Genomic DNA, 19,755 nt, shown 5'->3' with positions numbered 1-19,755 from the left:
GGCATTTAGAATAGTTGATGACACTTAGTAAGTACCCAGAAACTGTTAATTGTTATTATGGATTCTCTATCTGGTACCATTTTGGTTAATATCATAGTTTGGATTTCTCATTACAAGATACTTATTTTAGCAATTTTCATCAACTCTTACTTTATTCATTTCTACTCTCATTCACCCAGTAAATTACCCAGTTCTACTTAAAACATCAGTTATACTTCCAAATAGAATGGATTCACAATTTTATTATCCTATTTTAGGGTGTATTTCCTAGTAAATAAACCTAAAGCAGAGATCTGTGTGTAGGGTATTATTGGAGAATGCTCTTGAGAAAAACATCTGTAAAGAAAGGAGGAAAACAGCATTGGGCAGAAGGAAAAGCTGAACTGTGATGCATTTACAAACAGAGGCCTTAGCTAGTTCTGTGAGGAACTTTGGAGCTGGAATGGTCCTTTATATTTGTCCCATAGGAAGGCAAGTGGCTCCCCACATCAACCAGTCACTGGACGTGGACTAGCCTGGGAAGGGGTATAACCTTGGGTAAGGCAGTGCACTTGGCCTGGGCAGTTCCTGAAGAGGGACCCAACTATGAACCATCAGCAGTTGATTTTCCCAGCAGCTAAAATTCTTGGTTCCGAAGGAGTGTTCTGGCAACACAGTGCAGTATTCCCTTATATATACCCCTTTAACATCTCCCACTGGTTTCTCTGGGTCAGTGTCCCTCGGGGGGCGCTTCTGGTTGTCCCCACTAGGGAGTGGGTGGAGGAGCAGGGAAGACTGGTTCCTACTGGCATCTAGTGGGTAAAGGCTACGGATGCTGTTCAGCATCCTACAGTGCACAACCTCCTCTCCCTCAGCAAAGAATTATCTGGCCAAAAACGTCAATAGTAACACCGATGAGAAACCCTTTTCTAGATTTAGGGATTCAGAATCTGAGCCTCAAAGCATCAGTAAAATTCCTTAGTCAGCTTTCAGTGTGAGCCCACCACTAATTCTAAACTGTTCTTTCACTCAGGCAATGGGAGAGCTGTGAGGAGTGGAACCACACTCTTTACCTCCTATCTCTGCCTTCACCTTGTCTCCACTGCCCCAGCATAATACCAGAGGGAAAGGTTGTAAAGACAATACATAGAATATGTTAGAATTTATTAAACATAATCTTTGCTCTATTCTATATTTACATATAATACATATAAGTATGTATTCTATAATTACATAATTCTCACTTATTTGGTACTCCACTGAGTGGTACTCTGGTTATATACTGCTAACTGGTTTAATTAATTGAAATGTGAACTTTTTCCTAAAGATAGAAGAAAAAATTATGCTCCCCCTGAAAGTAATCTCCTGCTTCTCTTAATTTTCTCCCTTAATTTCTTCCAAATTCTGTGGAAATTATTTATCTTGATGAGACCAGTCTCAAATATTCAATCAGAATTTGTAACAAAGGATTTTTTTCTTCTCATGAGGCATAAGCAGTTAAATATTACTATTTTAGTGCTATCGAGTAATATAATTTTTAAAACATCTGAGGGTTATGCTAACTCTTCTGTTAGGTTTCTGTTTTCTTCAGATATATTTATAGAGCATGGTGTAAAATTTAAGTTAGAAAAGCCAGTGATTTTCTTCTTCAGGTGGAAATGCACTGTTCCTTAAAGACCCTGTTTAATAGTCCCAGTGGTCAGTGTTCACCTTACAGCTGAATATGTTGAATCCCTCAACAGTGCAAGCATGCTATCCAGTCTACCTGTTCTTTTTTCTTCCCAATATGTGTTGGCTTTTTTTGAGTGATTGAAGGATATAACCCTTCAGAAATCATTCAGGTACTTAGTGATCTCCTTATCACTGCTAGATTGAAGGTGCTATAGCCTCAAGGTAAAAGATCTTTAGCCTCCTTTTCCTCTTGTTTCATCAAGTTATCCCTTATTTCTCTACAAAATAGTACGTATAATGTAAAAAATGTAAAATATATATAAAAAGAAATCTAAAAATATTTTATATATGTAAATAAATCTATATGGTTTCTTTTGATAATTAAGTGCTTTCCTCTATCTTTCATACTAACTCTGATGCTTAAGCCCCCACTGTGTTTCCAGGCTTGATAGGGTATCCAGTGATTAAAAAAAAAAAAAAGAAGCAGAGGATCCCTGCCTCTGGGGCAAACTGTACTTAACCAATGTATGTATCTTTATGAGGACACATTCTGAGATCACAATGATCTCACTGCCTTCAAAACAGAAATTTTAGTTTTGATTAAAAATATTTTAGGAATATTTTCCTTTCCAGTTTTTTCTTCTAAGAAGTTTTTCCAATGAGACTTTTATAGACACCCACAATAGAATGAATTCTTATGTACTGATTTGTGTTATATAATGATTTGTTATTTTTTACTCTATACCTTGCAAAGCAAAAAGGTATATATTTAGATGTAGCTATATTTCTCATTGCTTCTCCAATCCTAAAGTTTACTTTCATTTACCAGTGACTGAATGAAGCACTTTTCAAAATGGCCCACTCTTCACAACAGCTGATGCTTATTGTGAGCTTCTTTTTACTGGGCACTAAGCTATGTCTTGTACATGGATTACCTCATTTAACTATCACAACAACCCTGTAAGCTGGGAAATGTTACTGTCCTGATTCTATAAGTGAGTATACTGAAATTTAGAGAGGCGTCAATTTGCTTTAGCTGTTCATTTGACAGCCCACTTCAGGGTCAGTACTGAAACTGTTAACAGAAGATTGAGACATTTTTCTTTCCTTTTTTTACACCCTCTAAGAAGAAGTTGTGATGCCTCCTCTAATCAATCTGGAAAACCAAATTAACTTGCTCCAGTATATTCAGAAAGTAAGAGGCCTAATGGATTTACAGCTGCTCAGACCTGGAGAGCAGTCCTTACAGGGCCCTAAACAGGTGTTTCATGTAGCTTACATGTCGGGTAATTCTCTGTCATTTCTCTTAGGTAATGGAGGGGCTCTTTAAGACTACAACAACGACGGTTCTGTCAAATTGTCCTGAAGATGTTGAACTGTGTCACAAGTTCATAGCTCCTGGCCAAAAGGTAACTAGCTTTGTGGATAAAGCCTTTTAAATATGTTTATTATAGGTAATGAATATCATTACATTTAATAAATTTTCTTTTTCTCTTTTCTTAACAAGGACAGATTAGAACATATGCTAAAAAACAACTTTCTAATGTAAGTAGATATTATACTTTCTCTGAACCTTTTTCATACTTTATCATTGTATTTATCACACTGTATTAAGTTTTGTATGTATATCTGCTTATCACATTCCCTAGACTCAAAGAAAAACCATGTTTTAATTATTTTTAGAGCACTTATGTCTGGTTCATGGTTGATGAGCAATGTTTCATGAATAAATCAATGAATAAATCATAAGAAAATAAATGAACATAATAATTATTAACTGTATTACTACAATTCAAACTAATTATTTAGTAATCAAAATCTGGCTTGATTAAAAAATAAGCTTTTAAGATACCTGTAATGGCTGCCTCTCAGTTTTCCTCTATTTCAGTCTTCTTTCTTTTCCTTCTTTACCTTCACTTGCTAAAATCTGAAAATATATTCTGAACTGTTTTTTTAGCCATATATTGTAAACCTCAAGATTTGTCTTTGAAATAAAGCACATAAATTATTGCCTCATTTCCACTATCATCCTGTTCAAGTAGAACTTGATATTGGACTGCCTGTTTATTCCACCAACCATATTAATCAGATAGACTGTTCTTTTCACAGTTTATTATAAAACAGATGCATATTTGATATAAAAAAAATAAGCAACCTCTTATACATAGTACAAACAACTTATGTAAGACTTGTATTCAGCATATTTACAGAGGAAGTGAGACTGATCCTCAGAAGAACAGAAGATTGTCTCTGAACATAAGTTAGTATCATTTTTCACTTGCCATCTTAGATTTAGGGAATTTTTATTCTAAGAGAATCAAAAATTCAACCTGTCCTTGAGGAGGAGAATAAAAAAAACTTGGCAGACTTGACTGAGCTGCAAATATCACGTATCAGACTAGACCTTCAGGCTACAAGTTAAAAGCGATGAGTCGTTGAGCCTGAGCCAATAGCAAGGCAGCGGCTGTGGGATCAGAAGAGGAGGAAACAGTCAGGAGCCCTGCGATAGAGAACTGAAGGGCAATGAAGTACAGGTGAAGGCTTTTTAGATGTTTTCTTTCACTTAAATGCATATTGAAGATTTACTATGTGCCAGGCATTGTTCTAGAACCTGAAAACTATCTTAAAGCAGTGAATAAAGCAGATAAAATTCCATGTCTTCATTGAGCTTATATTTCTAGTGGAGGTAATAATAGACAAGAAACACAATAAATAAATGAAACATGTAGTCTGTGAAAATGAGTAATAACTTAGGGGAAAAGACCCAGAGAAGAGAAAGATAAGAGAAGACAAAGGAAAATGAGGAGATAGAAATTTTAGATAGTGTGTCAGGGAAGATCTCACTATTTTTGGGTGGAGATCTAAAGGAAGTACAGTAAGAGAACTAGCTATATGGGTAAGTGGGAAAGAATATTCTAGGCAGAGGGAATAGCAAGTGCAAAGACCCTGAGGTTGGAGCGTGCCTGCTGTATAGTGAGGAGTGAATGACGGAAGAGAATAATAGAACATGAAGTAAGAAAGGAGAGGGGAGGTGGGGAAATCATGTGGGACATTGTAGGTCACTCTAAGGAGTCTGGATTGGGAAGCCATGGAAGGGTTCTGTGCAGAGAGCCCACGGGATCTGAATTGGATTTAACAGGATCACTGCTGTTTGTTGGGAATAGGCTGTAGTGGGACAAGAGCAAGCGCAGGAGAACGAGCAGGAAACTGCTCCAGTCATCTGAGGGAAACTGTGTGGTGATTTGAACCCAGTGTTAGTCGGGGTTCTCCAGGGAAACAAGACCAACAGGATGTGTATATAGAGAGAAAGGTTTATTCTAAGGAATTAGCTCACACAGCTGTGGAGGCTAGGCAAGTTCAAAATCTGATGTAGGAGCCCAGCAGGTCCTAGAGACTCAGGGAAGAGCTTCAGTTCAAGTCCAAAGGCAGTCTGCTGGCAAAATTCCGTCTTTCTTGGAGGAGGCCAGTCTTTGTCTAGTAAGGCCTCCAGCTGATTGGATGTGGCCCACCCGTGTTTTGGAGGGTAATCTGCTTTACTTGGGGTCCACTGATTTCAGTGTTTACTCATCTGAAAAAACACCTTCTTGGAAACGTTGTGAATGTTTGCCCAAATATCTGGGTACTGCAGCCCAGCCAGCTTAACACATAAAATTAACCATCACAGACCAGGGTGGTGGCAATGGAGATAGAGAAATTGTCCTGTTCTGGATATATTGTAAAGATAGAGCATACAAGACTTTCTGAAAGTGGGAAAGAGAGGAGAGTCAAGGGTGACTCGAAGGTCTTTGTCTTACACAGCTGTAAAAATGGAGTTGCTGTTATCGGAGATGGGGGAAGCCACAGAGTAGCAGGGGGTTTGTGGGGAGAAAGGGGGTGATACCAGGCTTGTCATCACCAGGTGTCATGTTAAGATTGACATACTTTTCAGACATCCAGTTTTAGATGTTGGATAAGCAGTTTGAGTGCACAGATCTGTAGTCTCCAGGAGAGTTCTGGACATAAACGTGTTGATAAAAGTTATAATTAAGTAGATAAGGAAAGAAGTAATTTGGGCACCCCAGTGAATCTGTGTTGGTAACAGAAAACTGGGGAGACCTTAAGGAAAATTACCCAACTCTTATCTAAGGAATAAGATCTAAGATGGAGGGGGTGGAATATCCATCTTTTATTGAATATTTGCTATGTGCCAGACAGAGGGAAAGTTTACAAACATTGTAGTTCACTTTTATCTTCACAGCAACTCTGTGGGTAGTTACTATTGCCATTCTATAGATGACGATTCAACTCAAAGAAATTAGACAAGTAAAAGATGAGATGGGGATTCAAACTCATACTTACCTGATTTCAAAGCTCATATGCTTTCAACCAGTATGCTTCATGTGTTTGAAAGAGCGCTGGAATTAATGCTAGAGCACTTGTAGCTCCACTCCGATCTTGACGTACCATGTAACAGTCCATTCATGTGAAGCAGTGAGATTGGGAATGACCTCATGGGCTGTGCCGTCTCAGTCATGGCCATCACCATCATCCATTCCACACAGCACAGATCTTGATTGTGGTTTAAATTTGCATGTGTGGATTCTTGTTTAGTGTTTATCAACTCTGTGTGGTCAGGGGCTTGTTTATTTTACATTATTACCCCCAGTGCTTAGCACACTGCCTCTAATAGGAACTCAGTAAATATTTATTAAATAACTGAGTGAATGAGTAAATGACATTTGAGTAACCCTGAGGGTGAAGGTATTCTCCTTTAAACTAGGTCCTCTCCCTGAGGTTTTCTCCTAACTCTGTCACTGTTTACTTTATGCTCTGCGTATAGTGAACTATAAGAGGACTTGAATTCTAATCCTGGCTCTACCACTTATTAACCATTGATGAATGAATTCATATTTTTCAACAAATATATATTAACTCCCTACTATGAGTTAGACACTGAGCTAGTCACTGAGGATTTAGGAGTGAAGATGAGCATGGATTGATTCTTTTCTTGAGTTTAAAATATAGAGAAAAAGATGAATAGTTAAATATTTGCATGAATAATTATTTACTTACAACTATGAACTTGATAAATAGTAAATCTTTAACCTTTCTGAGCTTGTTTCCTCATCTATAAAGTGATAACTTGTCTGTCTTATTTTGTTAGAAGGATCAAATGACCATGCTGCTTAAGCAATTTGTCAGACTAGACAACTTGAAAACCTGAAGCAGAACTACAAAACATCTAAAAATTCTATTTAAAATATTATGAAATCCTTTTAAATGCATTGTTGACTTCACTAGAACATAAGAGAATTTCCAGGACCTAGAAACAAAGAGGGAACTGAACACCAGAGGGCATACATAAATTGCACGATGTTGAGGATTCTCAAGGTAGAGGGTACCAGAGATGGAGGGCAGGGTTTGCCAGTCTTTGAAACCAGAGATTTTAACAGCCTTGAGAGGATATGAGAGTAGATCTAGCATGATGAATTAGAATCAAGATGCTTCCCGAAGTACACATATACACACACACACAAACACACACAAGGTACTGTGTGACTTACATTCTTTTGAATAGATTTCATCATATTCTTGAATATTTAAATTGTTTTATATGAAAATATATTATTTAAAGGATTTGTGTAGTAATTGAATTTAGCCTTTATCAAGCAGAACTAGAACTCAGTTATTTTATGTTTCCTTTTGTAGTATTAAGGTTTTTAAATTATATAAGATTTGCCTTTCATTTGTCTGTGTGAATTTTAGGCAAAGAATACTGGTAATGATCTCTGTAACTTAGCAGCTGTACTCCCACATTTCAGAATAGTTTTCTTCATTCAACAACAGAAAATTTGAAATATGAAGCTAGTTTGATAGTGTATCATGCAGTACAAGAGTGTCTTCTCCGTTCCTCAGAGCACTTTGCAAATAGTTTCTGGGAATGAGAAGAAATATTATTCCCCATACATAACAAGAGAAACTAGTAAAGAGAATTGATGAACGCCGTTAAGGATATCCAGTGTCAGAACTGCAATTTGATCTTGAAAGTTCTGCCTCATCTTAAGGTGTGGGAGGAGTAGGGCAGAATATCCAGAGTAACGAGATATTTAGACATGGGAGTCATTTTTTCTTAATAATGTAGCAGTAGCATATCAATGGTACAGAATTCTAGTGCTTCTCATGTTTATTGCTCTTATATTTCTCAGTATAAGAAGTAGATCATATCAAGTAATTGATGGAATAAAACAATAGAACATCTTAAGCAGAAAGGAACTTTAGACAATATAATGTAATCTCCCTATTTTACAAATACAGATAATTTTTTAATGTTTTTATTTTTAGATTTTTCTATAAATTACAAAAATTTATAGGATGCTTTAAGTGAGGTGAAGTGATTTGCACAGCTAGTAAGTGGTAGAGTCAAAGGGAGAACCCAGAGCCCATTGTCTTTTGTTCTGTTAGAACTTATGTTTGAAACTCCAAGGGAGTTAGGCATTCTCTCAGCAGTTAGAAGCTTAGACTCTGGAGTCAGCACATCAGGGTTTACTACTGACTACATGAGTGATTTTTAGCAAGTTACTGATCCTCTGTAACCTTCAGTTTCCCTTTTGTAAAATGCTCATTCAAAACTTATTACTACTATCAACACCAACACCATTTTTACCTTAGAAATGATCTGTTATTTAATACTAGATTTTAGTTTTCGTCTTAGGAAAAAAACTCACTCAAAACATAGATTTGGGGGCTTTATTTGTACTATATGATACAACTCTTTCTAGTTATAGATGTGAACTTTATTTTTGCTTCAGAGAGTAAGTTTTTGTTGGCTAAATTATTTTTTTAGTTCAAAATCCTTCAGAAAGTTTGTAGATTTTTGTTTTTAATTATGCAGAATAGTGTCGCAGAGGCTACAGAGCAACTGATGTTTTCATATACTACTGATAGGCATAAATTGGTATAACCCTGTAAAAGGGAGACAGTATCTTTGGCAGTCTTTCAAAATTATAAAAACTGCAAATGCTAATACCCTTGTATCCAACAATTCCATTTTTCCCGTGTACGGAATTAGTATGTAAGAGCATAAAATAGCTATATGTCGTCATGATTTATAACAGTGAGAGATTGGAAGCAGCTGAAATACCCACTGAGAGGTGACTGGTTCAGCTAATTAGGGCACATCCACAAAATGGAATATTATCTGATAGTTCAAAAAGTGGAGAATTCTTCATATACTGATGTGTAAAGATCTGCAAGGTATATTATTGTGTAAAAAAATAGAAAAGTGTGTATGATATATATGCTGTGGCTGCCATCTATAAAAAAGGGAGATCAAATATTAATATTTGCTTATGAATGCATAAAGGACGTACAAAAACCAACAACAGTGATTGTGTGTGAGGAGAGGAACTAGGTAGCTACAGGACAGGGATCCAAGGAAGAGGTATATTCTCTTATTCATCTTGATTTTTTTTTTAACTATGTGCATATATTACCTACTCAAACTGTTAAAATTAAACCAAAGTCTTGATTTGGCTTGCTTGAGGCATGGTGGGTTTTTTTTTTTTTTACTGAGGTAACCAATAATATTTTTCCTAAGCAATCTTCAATACTAGAATATATTACAAAGCCCTTAGCATGGCCTGAAAGAGTTCCTAGGATCTGACCTCTGACTGCCTTTCCTGGCTGGTTTCCTGGCATTCTCCCCCTTGCCACATACAGTCACATTGACTTGTTTGTTCCTTGAATGAGCCAAACTGTTCTGCACTGCAGGCTTTCGTACTCCCTGTTCCTTTTGCCTGGAATACTTTCCCTCAGATACTTGTGTGGCTCATTTCCTTACTTCATACAGGTTTCTGTTCAGATGTCACCAGTTCAGCAAGGCCTTTCTTGACCATCTTATCTAAAATAGCACCCCCAAACTCCCTCTGTCTTTTTGCCTTGCTTTGTTTTTCTGCATAGCACCAATAGCTCCCTGTCTTTATATCACTTCTGTTTATCTTCCTCCCCACCCCTATCGTGTGCAGGCATCAGCTCCATGTTCTTATTTACTGTATCTCCAGTGCCTAGGATGTGTAGCACATAGTAAGTGCTCATTTGTTGGATGAATGAATGAGAGCTTTAGGGAGAGACTTTTTCTCTTTCAGCCTCAATATTTCACACCTTTTATTAGGGCATTGGGATAACATGAATTCAGAGAAAATCTGTGCTTGCTTGAGTGACTGGCTTCTTGTACTCTGCAAGTAGATGGGGAGTGGGATTATTGAATGGCTCTTTCCCTTCATGCTGATCAGGCCCTCAGAGGATTAGATCGGCCTTAATTCCTGATTACTTAGCAGCCATTTTTCATAATCATTCCTGATAACCCAGTAATCATTTAATACTCAAGTACAGTCTCAAAAACTGTATGAGCATAGGCCTTTTCCAGCCTTCAGATGGATTAGTTAACAACAGCCCATTGTATTGACCTTTTTCTCTGCTTTTACCCTCTCCAGCATTTCTTACACTGAGGCAGTGGAGATCTTAAAGCAGGCATCCCAGAACTTCACCTTCTGCCCAGAGGTAGTACATACATACATATGTATGAAAATATGTATCTGTCTTGTATGTTTCTGATTTCATTAAGAATCCTTTAAAATAATCTTATTTCTTATTAGCAGTGTGTGGTATTTGCATATCTGTACATTGGCTTTTTTTTCACGTTTGCTCTACTTCATTGGAATATTTAGAATGAAAAATAATTTTGAAGCAGAATCATATTACTTGGAATAGCAGTAACAAAATGGTTGTAAAGAAGTTTCCCAGTGAAATTCCTTAGAAAGAATGGCAATCATAGAGTATCAGTGTAGAAATCAACTAGTTCAGTGTTTCCCAAAGTGTATTCTAAATGATGTTAACAGGTGACAGACAAAAAAGGTTGTGTGATCAAATAAGTTTAGTCAACACATTAAACAGGTTTCTTTTTCTTTTGAACTTTACGGAACCTTCTAATTTGTAATCCACTTTGGAAACACCGAGTTTTGTGTGTGTGTGTGTGTTTTAGAGCTGTTTTATTTTATTTGGCAAGGATATAGATCTGGAAAGGCCCCATGATGTATCAGTGGGCCTGCACGTAACGTTAGAGGCAAGTCTCCTCATTTCTGTGCCAGTGCTTCTTTCCTATACTTAGTGCATTGCCAGACAAGTAGGAATAATAAGATAATGTTAAGAATGTAATACCTTTGTCTTCAAACTGTTCCTTACACCAGTCCCATTCCTAATTAAGTCAGATGCTCTCTTAAGTTATGAGTGCCCTTTGCTTGTTATATTTATAATCAATTGATTTTTTTGTATAATTTTTAATTTAATGTTTATCTCCTACCCTGGAAGCTTTATGTATGAAGTCAGGGATTTCTAGTACCTAGCATGGTATCTAGAGTTTAATAGGCATATTAGTATTTGCTGAATAAATAGATGAACAGTATTATTAAATATTCATTAAGGAGCATCTGATATATGAGGGTTGACTCTTTTATCAAAAAAAAATTCAGAGAGAAACCATCTAGCCAAAGATAGACTCAATATTAGGGATATTATCTTTCATCATTTAATTTCCTGAAACTTAGGAACAGTAACTGTAGAAGAAGCTCTAGGCAATATTAGTAAAAATTGTGATTCCAAAGTAGCTTTTATACACCATGGGAGGTGCACTGTGTTTTCCTGCAGATGCTGTTCATCTGCTGAATGCTGCTCCCTGAGATGGGCACAGAAACCATGGTGTTCATCTACTACTTTCAGCTTTCATCTTCGCAGGCCTTTGGATGTTCTTGTTAACACGTATCCCTCTCTAGTTTAGTTATCTGTGTAACCTCAGCAGACAGCTCCACACATCCCTGATCCTCAGGGAGAGAAAGCCCTTGGCACTGATACAGGTTATTTTAGGTCCTGCGTTGTATATTTCAGTTCTCTCTTCTCCTTTGGTAATTTCTTTTTTCTCATTACAGTGGGGTGCTGATCTACACACCGAACATGAAAAGTACCTGGTGAAGCACTGTGGCAACATGCCAGTCTTTGTCATTAATTATCCATTAAAGCTCAAGCCATTCTACATGAGGGATAATGAAGATAGTCCTCAGCACACAGTAAGAAAAGACACTAAACAAGTCGGGGTTAATCATCTCAGTCTGGGGTTTTTCCTTGATTCTGTTTCATTTGATGTGTTTTCTTAAATTATATCCTTCACTCTTTGCATCTTTTAAAATGATAACATTTCTCAAAGGTACCTATAAAAATGTGTTCCCAAAGAAGATCCCAGTGTTCTATAAACACACTTCCTCATTTCTATCGCAGGGTGTCCTCACTTGAGTGGATGCAAATGTAGGTGTATCTTGTTTTTTAGATTTCTAAGAGCACTAGAGCACTGTATAGCAATGTGCCCAGTCTCCTATCACACTGGATACTGATCCGGAGACTGCACGGGGTTGGAGGAAACGCTGGGCAAGAGATGATAGCAGTGGTATGATCGGACAGAGGAAGAGTTGGCTAGGCATAGCAGGCAGCTCCGAGTGCCCTGGCTGTCAAATGGAAATAGTTAGGGGAACCCTGTGGAGGGATCAAGGAGGTCTGGGCGGATTCTCCACTTGGTCAGTTCTCTTCGGACCACCTCTTCTCTGTCTGCCTGTGTTGTCTCTGTCTGTTGGTCTGCTGGCTTGCTTTAGCCTTTCTTACCCTCTCTTATTTCTTCACCCTCAGCTGCAGCTATTTTTTTATTCTTCTGGTTTCCTTCTCTTTTTTCTCTTCTTGCCTTTACAAAATTGTCAGTAATATAAAATAAGAATATATTTGACTCTTTAAATATGTATTGAATAGTTATATATTTAATATGATTAATTGTAAAAGTCTGTGAAACAAATATATTATGTTTATCTCAAAAAAAGTTCACAAACCTAAACTTTTCTGTCTGGTGCTTTTCACTTGTCTCTAGATAAATACCAGTAGGAAAACACCTGTAGATCAGGACCTGCCAGTAAATAAAATGACCTTATCTGAGGTATAGAAGGTTATCGCTTTGAATGTATTTTCTTTCTTGTAGTATTACTGAAACAGTATTAGCCAAGTATGAGGCAGACACAACCATCTCATCTCTAAGTCCCAAAACAACCTTGCCAAGAACTTACTTTTTTCTCCCATTACATGGAAAACTGGATGCAAAGGGACTAATTGCATTTCCTGAGGCTACGTGGGTAGTAAGTGACAGTATTCAAACCTCATTCTCTCTGGCTCTGAAGTCTGTGTTCTTTTCCACTCTGTTGCACTGCCTCAAAATCACCAATATAAAATTACATTTTAACTGCCGATTTTACTCATCCCCACCTTTCACACCAGCATTATCCAGAACCAGTGAGCAACACAATTAATTCATGATTCTTATTTTCTCTTTTCCCTACCAACCCTCTGGTGTAATTGATTATGAGAAGTGAATGGGCCCACAGGTGGGCAGCAAAAGAAAGTAAGAGTGACTAGGGCATAGATTATTCAATCCTAGGTAATTCAGTATTGAGCCTACATCACAAGACAGAGGACTGTGCCTGTATCTCTTAGCTTTTTTTTCTCACTTCACCCTATCCCACTTCCACCTCCCTCCCCCGGCACACACCCACCCGTGTATTCTTCTCATGTAAATTCCCTAGATAGAGCACTTTTCGGTCATTCAGTTTTGCACTTCTTAAAAATACTCTGCTTGGGAGTAGAATGCCCACTTACCAAGCACAAGGTCCTGGGTTCAATCCCCAGTACCTCCGTTAAATAAATAAATAATTAAATACATACATACATACATATATACATAACCAACCAACCAACCAACCTAGTTACCTCCCCTGCCAAAAAAATTTAAAAAAAACAACAAAACATATATATATATTCTGCTTAGGCTTTCCTTCTCTGTAAAGACTTCCCTAGGTTACCTAGTCACTTTGAGCATTCCTTTTCTGGATTTCTATAGCATTTAAAGAACTGGTAAAAACTGGTTGCATTGTGTCTGTATTTTGTGGTCTCTGTGTAACTATTGCTTTCTTAAATGAAAAACCTCTTCAGGATGGTGAATGAGTGTCTTATAAGCCCAGTATCTACCACTCATTCCTTGTCCCTCTAATGTGACTTCTAATCATACCTCCAATTATCCCCTCTAATCACATCACTGAAGCTCTAGGATCAGTAATGATTGTCATGTTATTAAGTCCAGTAGTCTTTCTTTTACTTCACGTCTCAGCATTATTCAGCACTATTTATGACTTTCTTATTCTGAAAAGTTTCTCCTCCTCTGACTTCTGTGAAAGCATTCTCCCAGTTTTCCTCCTTTCTCAGTGGGTTATTCTCAGTCTTCTATACGGGTTCATCCTCTTCTACTAATCCACAGATACTGGAATTCCTCAAGGCTCTGTCCTGGGTCTTCTTTTCTCTCCCCAGGTGGTTTCATCTGTACTCACAGCTAGCTTAACTGTATGTTTTCACACAACTCAGAAATTTATATCTCGAAATCCAGGCTTCTCCTCTGAGCTCTGGATTCATCTTACTGCTATTTACATATCACAAAACCATCTCAAACTTAACATACCCAAAACTGAATCTGTGATTTCACTTCTTTCCTCCTCTTCCCACCAAATTTGATTTTCTTTGACTGTTCTGTGTACCTCTGATTGTATAAGCCAGGTAACCTGAGTCATCTTTGAAATCCTCTCGTACTTCCCATATTGAAGCTGTTACTAAGTTCTGTCATTTTCATACTCCTAAGTACATCTCATGTCCACCCACTTCTCTTTATTTCCACTTTAACCTTTTCAGATTAACATGCTGTCATCTCTTACCCAGACTGCTTCAGTACCCTCCTAACTGGCCTGCCCTTAACCATTCCTTCCTCCTCTGAGTCAGTTCTTCCCATTTCAGCTTGAGCTTTTAGAAAATGAAAATCTAATTATGTTCTCTTCCTTCTTAAAACCATTCAGTGGCCTCCTACTGCTCTTAAGATAAAAGTCAAGATAATTTCCATGGTCTACAAGCCCCAGTGTAGTCTGGCTTTTCCTAACTCATGTCTTCAGATAGGCTAGACTTTCTCTCATCACAGGATCTTTGCACAGTCTTCCTTCAATCTAGAACAATCTTCCTCACTGAAGTAATTTTACTTACTCTCCAGATCTGATTTCAGTAAGCATTTCCCCAGAGAAATCTCCCTTGATCCTCCAGAATGAGTCCGAGACCCCTGTTAGACACTACACTGGTACCATGTTAAATTTCAGACCCAAAGCTACTAACTCTTAATCCATCATAACCTTAACGCAGTCATAACTTTGCACCACTATTTAACTAATAACTCTTTCCTCTATGCCCAAGGACTTGAGGTCTTCTTTCCCCCACTTATCAGTGTATCCCCAGTGCCGAGCATAATGCTTGGGACGTAACAGACACCTAATATCTATTTGATGATGGTAGGTGGTTGGATGAGTGGATGAATCGAGCCCAACACAGTTTTAGACACACAGTAGATAGGGATTGAGTGACCTGATTTTCTAAGAAAAATCCTGGGAAGCTAAAGAGCAGCTTTTACCCTAAATTTTTTTCAGTGATGGCAACATAGCATAAAGGAAAGTACAGTGGCTTTCAGAGTAAGGCACTCTAGGGTTCAGGTCCCATGTCTGTTTGTTATAAACTATATGATCTTAGATAACCACCTAATTTCTTTGAGTCTTAGTTACCCATCTATAAAAATAAGATGATAATATTTTCTAGAATTGTGAAGATTAAATTAACCCATAATTAACAATATATAAAAAGTACATAACACAGTGTTTGGGATAGTAGGTAATAAGTGTGAAGTCCTCTTTCCTTCTAAATTTTTATAAAATATTTATTGTGTTAAAGCTTAATAATGTTAAGATATTTCTGTGTGTGTGTGTGTGTGTTGTGTGTGTGTGTAACATGCCTTTCCATAAGATTCCTTAAAAGGCAATTCCCTCATGGGCTGCAGTCACAAACATTACCTTTAGAAGTACTGGGAAGCCTTCATTATGACAAGTCTCTCTAGTAATATGGTCTCACAGCCTGAAACCTGAAGGCATTACGATGAATTTTAGTGTACTTCTGTAATTTATGCTGTACTATAGCTTACAGCTTTGCAGAGCTAAATTATTAAAATAATAATTTATTTAAACTACGTGTGTTAAGCATAGATATAACGTTGATTCATTAGCAAACTAGATTTGTTTTCAACCCACTTGTATAAAGTATCTGCTGCCATCCCAACTTTATTTTTTTCAATGGTGAATGAACAATTTTGAGGTCAGCTAAGTAAATTCTGTGTTTCTTTTAGTAGGGGGCAATAACAGGTTATGAGTAGGGTTGCATGTGTTTCTGCAAAGGGTGCAAGGCAATCTAAAAAAAAGTAAAAGGTGTGTTTCACAGTGGCCTTCTCTAGGAAATGAAAAGAAATGGGGAAGGATATAGCTCAAGTGATAGAGTGCATGCCTAGCATGCGCAAGGTCCTGGGCTCAATCCCCAGTACCTCCCCTAAACGTAAATAAATAAACCTAATTACCTCCCCCCTCAAAAAAAAAAAGAAAAGAAAAGAGAAGTGCAGGGAAATGTTTAACCTATGCTCGCAACATTTGGTCAGAGATAATGAACAGTAAAATGGTATACTTTTACAGTTACAGTTTTTCTTTCTTTCTCCCCCTCACCGCCCCCTACCCTTTTAAAAAATGAAGATGTGTACTATGTTATAGTGAAAAGTGAAAAGAACCAGACTAAGAAGTTACTAGTGCTGGGCTTGAAATCCAGCCCTCTTACTAGTTATCTGTATGGCCTTAGGCAAGTCTCTCTAATCTTTGAGCCTCATTTCTCCCTCCATAAAATTAGAGAATTGGATTAGATGACCTACAGTGTACTCACTAGTTCTAAAATTCTCTGATTTCAGATGGCCTAAGCTTTTTTCCCTCATTTGGATATCTAAGAATAACTGGTGCATTACCAAATATATTTAATAATTCGAAGACGTCAAATCATAGGCTCAAATAAAATGAAAATAAGCAAACATGCAAAATGCTATATGCCCCTGAATTTGGGTTCCTGAGTAAGCCCCCCAAAGGCAGATAGCAAATATTCAGCTAGGGTATTGGCTTCACAGAGAAGAATATCTATTCATTCCATTCAGCCGTGTGTGTTTAGGAAAAGTGACTGCCCAGCAGTCCCTAATAAGATGCCAAGATCACCAGGTGATGTTCTAACTTTTAAAATTGTATCCGTATTACTTAGTAAATCATAAAAAATTAAGCATTAGTGGGCACTTGATAAAGTACATATTGTGAAGTCAACTTGGAAGGAAAAATACTCAACTAAGGGGTATCTAATGAACCCTGGGCCGGGGGTAGTTAACTGACGTGCATCAAAATAATCTCCAGCTTCAAACCAACAGACATAGTGATGAAGGGAATTTCCAATTTTGCCCCTATCTAAGACTAATGACTGCTTTGGGAATTTATGTCAAAGCTGAAAGTATGCATTTCAGTCCATGTAAAATGCTCCCAGACTGGCCATTTTACTAGCCAAAGGCCACTTTCAGTCCTTGCTATCTGCAGCCCATCTGCACCTTCATACTGTCTTCATACCGTCACATCTGGAAGGCTCTCTTTCCCAGCTGCAGCTCGTTGCTTTTAGGAGCCGGATACTGTCTGTGTCAGCAGTTAGAGCAAAAGCTTGCAGAGGTTTAATCCACAAGTACATTTCCTATGGCTTGTGGAACAGTCTTCTTTTGATAATAGTATGTAATGTTGCTCCATTGTTGGTAACAGCCTGTGAGACACTGAATAGCGCGAGGTGTTTGGTTTGTGTTTTTCGTCAATATTTTAAAATACTGAGATCAGTAGAAAGAGAGCAGAGGAAGGGACATTAAACTCCCCCCCCCCTTGAATTTAGCATAGAAAAAGTAATGTATTAAAGGCCTTGTTCCTGTCTAGCCTGTTTGCTTTTTAATTCAAGTGCTGAGTTTTCTTTTTAGTACAATGATTGGAATCAAAGAGTCGGAGTCAAAGGGGAGTATCATAGAGACCAGTGCTGTTGAGCTTAAATACCAACACACACTATTTCTAGACAGCATGCCACTGCAGCTGTGTGACTTAAGCAAAATCAGAACTCATACACAGTGGAGGAAGATGTGCCCAAAGTGGAATACATTTTAGGACTAGGGAAGTTAACAAAGGATGTAGTAAAAAAGATCATTTGTAGCCTTCATTGAGAACTGTAGGAAAGTGAAAGGATAGCAGGACCAAACTCCTTCCACTTACTTCAAGTCTCCTAAAGATGCACAGGAACACAGTGGAGATTTTAGCCCTGGAAGTGCACAAATTTGGTCAACTCTGAATTATTTAAGAGGACATTTCCCTGTGCAACCTCTGAATTCTCACTTACTATTCAAGGGCAAGATTGCTCAGCCCCCAGCCCTTTGAGTTAGGTTCAGACTCCTGTAAACCACAGACCAGCCAGCCCATGAAGGCATACTGTAATCACATGCCAAAGATCTAGGCACGTTTCTTGTTTCCAACCTGTTTGCACTCTAACCCCCTCACCGCCCAACACTTGGCAAACACGCAACCAAGTTTTTCTCATTAGTTCTTAAGAAATTTGTGTGAATCCCTCCACATTTTGTGCTTTGTTCGTCCGTAAGTCATGGTTTGTGTTGTATCTTTATGTACACTTTACCTCCCCTAGAACCCTGGAGAAACAGGCAGTTTCTGTAGTAATTAGCCTAGTGGTTACCAGAGAATGCAGTATTTTTTATATCTTATCAGAAGAATGTGCAGCTCTGTGCCTACCAAATGTAAACGTCTTTATTTATAGTTGAGGAATACTTTCATTATAGCTTCTCAGAAAGTGTGCAGAATCTCTAGTAGATTGGAAGATATCATGATAAAGGAAAGCAGAACATATTCCAATCTGATATGGTTGAAGAGAAATTAAACCTAAAGTAAAAGAGAAAAGGAGAAGGGTATATGTAGCAAGATAGGAGAAAAACGCTTTGGAGGCCTTTCTTCACAAAGAGAGAAGCCTGGCCTTGATAAAAAAGAAAATAGTGTCCTGTGATCATGGAACGTTGATGAGGTGGTGTAGAGGAATGCCTTACTTAAAAGGTACACACCTCCTAAGAAGGGAGGCAGCTTTACTCTCCATGTCAAGAAAACATACAGGAAATGCCCCTGCCTGAGAGTGCGAATTTGCAGACCATCCAAAGAATGGATATAGGTGATGATGTCTTCCTTCTGCATGTCACAAAATTAGTAGTGATGTAAGACTTTCTCTTCTAAAATTTATATTCAACTAAAATAGACTATTTGAGACATTTCTCCAAAGAAGATATCCAGATGGCCAAGAGGCACATGAAAAGATGCTCAACATTGCTAATTATTAGAGAAATGCAAATCAAAACTACAATGGCGTATCACCTCACACGAGTCAGAATTGCCATCATTAAAAAGTTTACAAATAATAAATGCTGGAGAGGGTGTGGGAAAAAAGGAACCCTCCTACACTGTTGGTGGTAATGTAAATTGGTGCAGCCACTACGGAGAACAGTATGGAATTTCCTTAAAACACTAAAAATAGTTACCATATGATCCAGCAATCCCACTCCTGGGCATATATCCAGAGAAAACTGTAATTTGAAAAGACGCACGCACCCCAATCTTCACAGCAGCGCTGTTTACAAGAGCCAAGATATGGAAACAACCTAAGTGTCCATAGACAGATGACTGGATAAAGAAGTTGTGGTATATATATATACAATGGAATACTACTTAACCATAAAAAAGAATAATATAATACCATTTGCAGCAACATGGCTGGACCTGGAGATCATCATTCTAAGTGAGGTAAGCCAGAAAGAGAAAGAAGAATATCATATGATACCACTTATATGTGAAATCTAAAAAAAAAAAAAAAAAGACACGAATTGAACTTATTTGTAAAACAGAAACAGATTCACAGAAAGACCAAACTTATGGTTACCGAGGGAAAAAGGGAAGGAAGGGATAAATTGGGAGTTGGAGATTTACAGATACTACCTACTATATATAAAATAGGCAAATGAGTTTTTTCTGTATGTCA

General features: G+C 37.7%; 1 protein-coding gene across 7 annotated transcripts in view; it reads left to right on the top strand.

Moving 5' to 3' along the window:
* Positions 1-19,755, top strand: part of NARS2 (asparaginyl-tRNA synthetase 2, mitochondrial) — a 109,288-nt gene that overhangs the window by 68,807 nt on the left and 20,726 nt on the right. For 6 of the 7 annotated variants that reach the window (XR_006721210.2, XM_074372740.1, XM_010973446.3 and 3 more), the window contains 4 exons: positions 2,961-3,059; positions 3,158-3,195; positions 10,122-10,188; positions 11,610-11,747. Coding sequence is in view for 6 of the 7 variants with exons in the window: in XM_074372740.1 (XP_074228841.1) it covers positions 2,961-3,059; positions 3,158-3,195; positions 10,122-10,188; positions 11,610-11,747 (342 nt within the window). In the remaining variant the exon portion in view is untranslated. The remainder of the gene's footprint in view (positions 1-2,960; positions 3,060-3,157; positions 3,196-10,121; positions 10,189-11,609; positions 11,748-19,755) is intronic. The other variant, XM_074372739.1, reaches the window with a different exon arrangement.

The sequence above is a fragment of the Camelus bactrianus genome, chromosome 10 (genome assembly GCF_048773025.1).
Source record: "Camelus bactrianus isolate YW-2024 breed Bactrian camel chromosome 10, ASM4877302v1, whole genome shotgun sequence".
Classification (NCBI taxonomy): domain Eukaryota; kingdom Metazoa; phylum Chordata; class Mammalia; order Artiodactyla; family Camelidae; genus Camelus; species Camelus bactrianus.
Note: the sequence above shows the minus strand (reverse complement) of the source record. Positions and strands in the feature narration are given on the sequence as shown.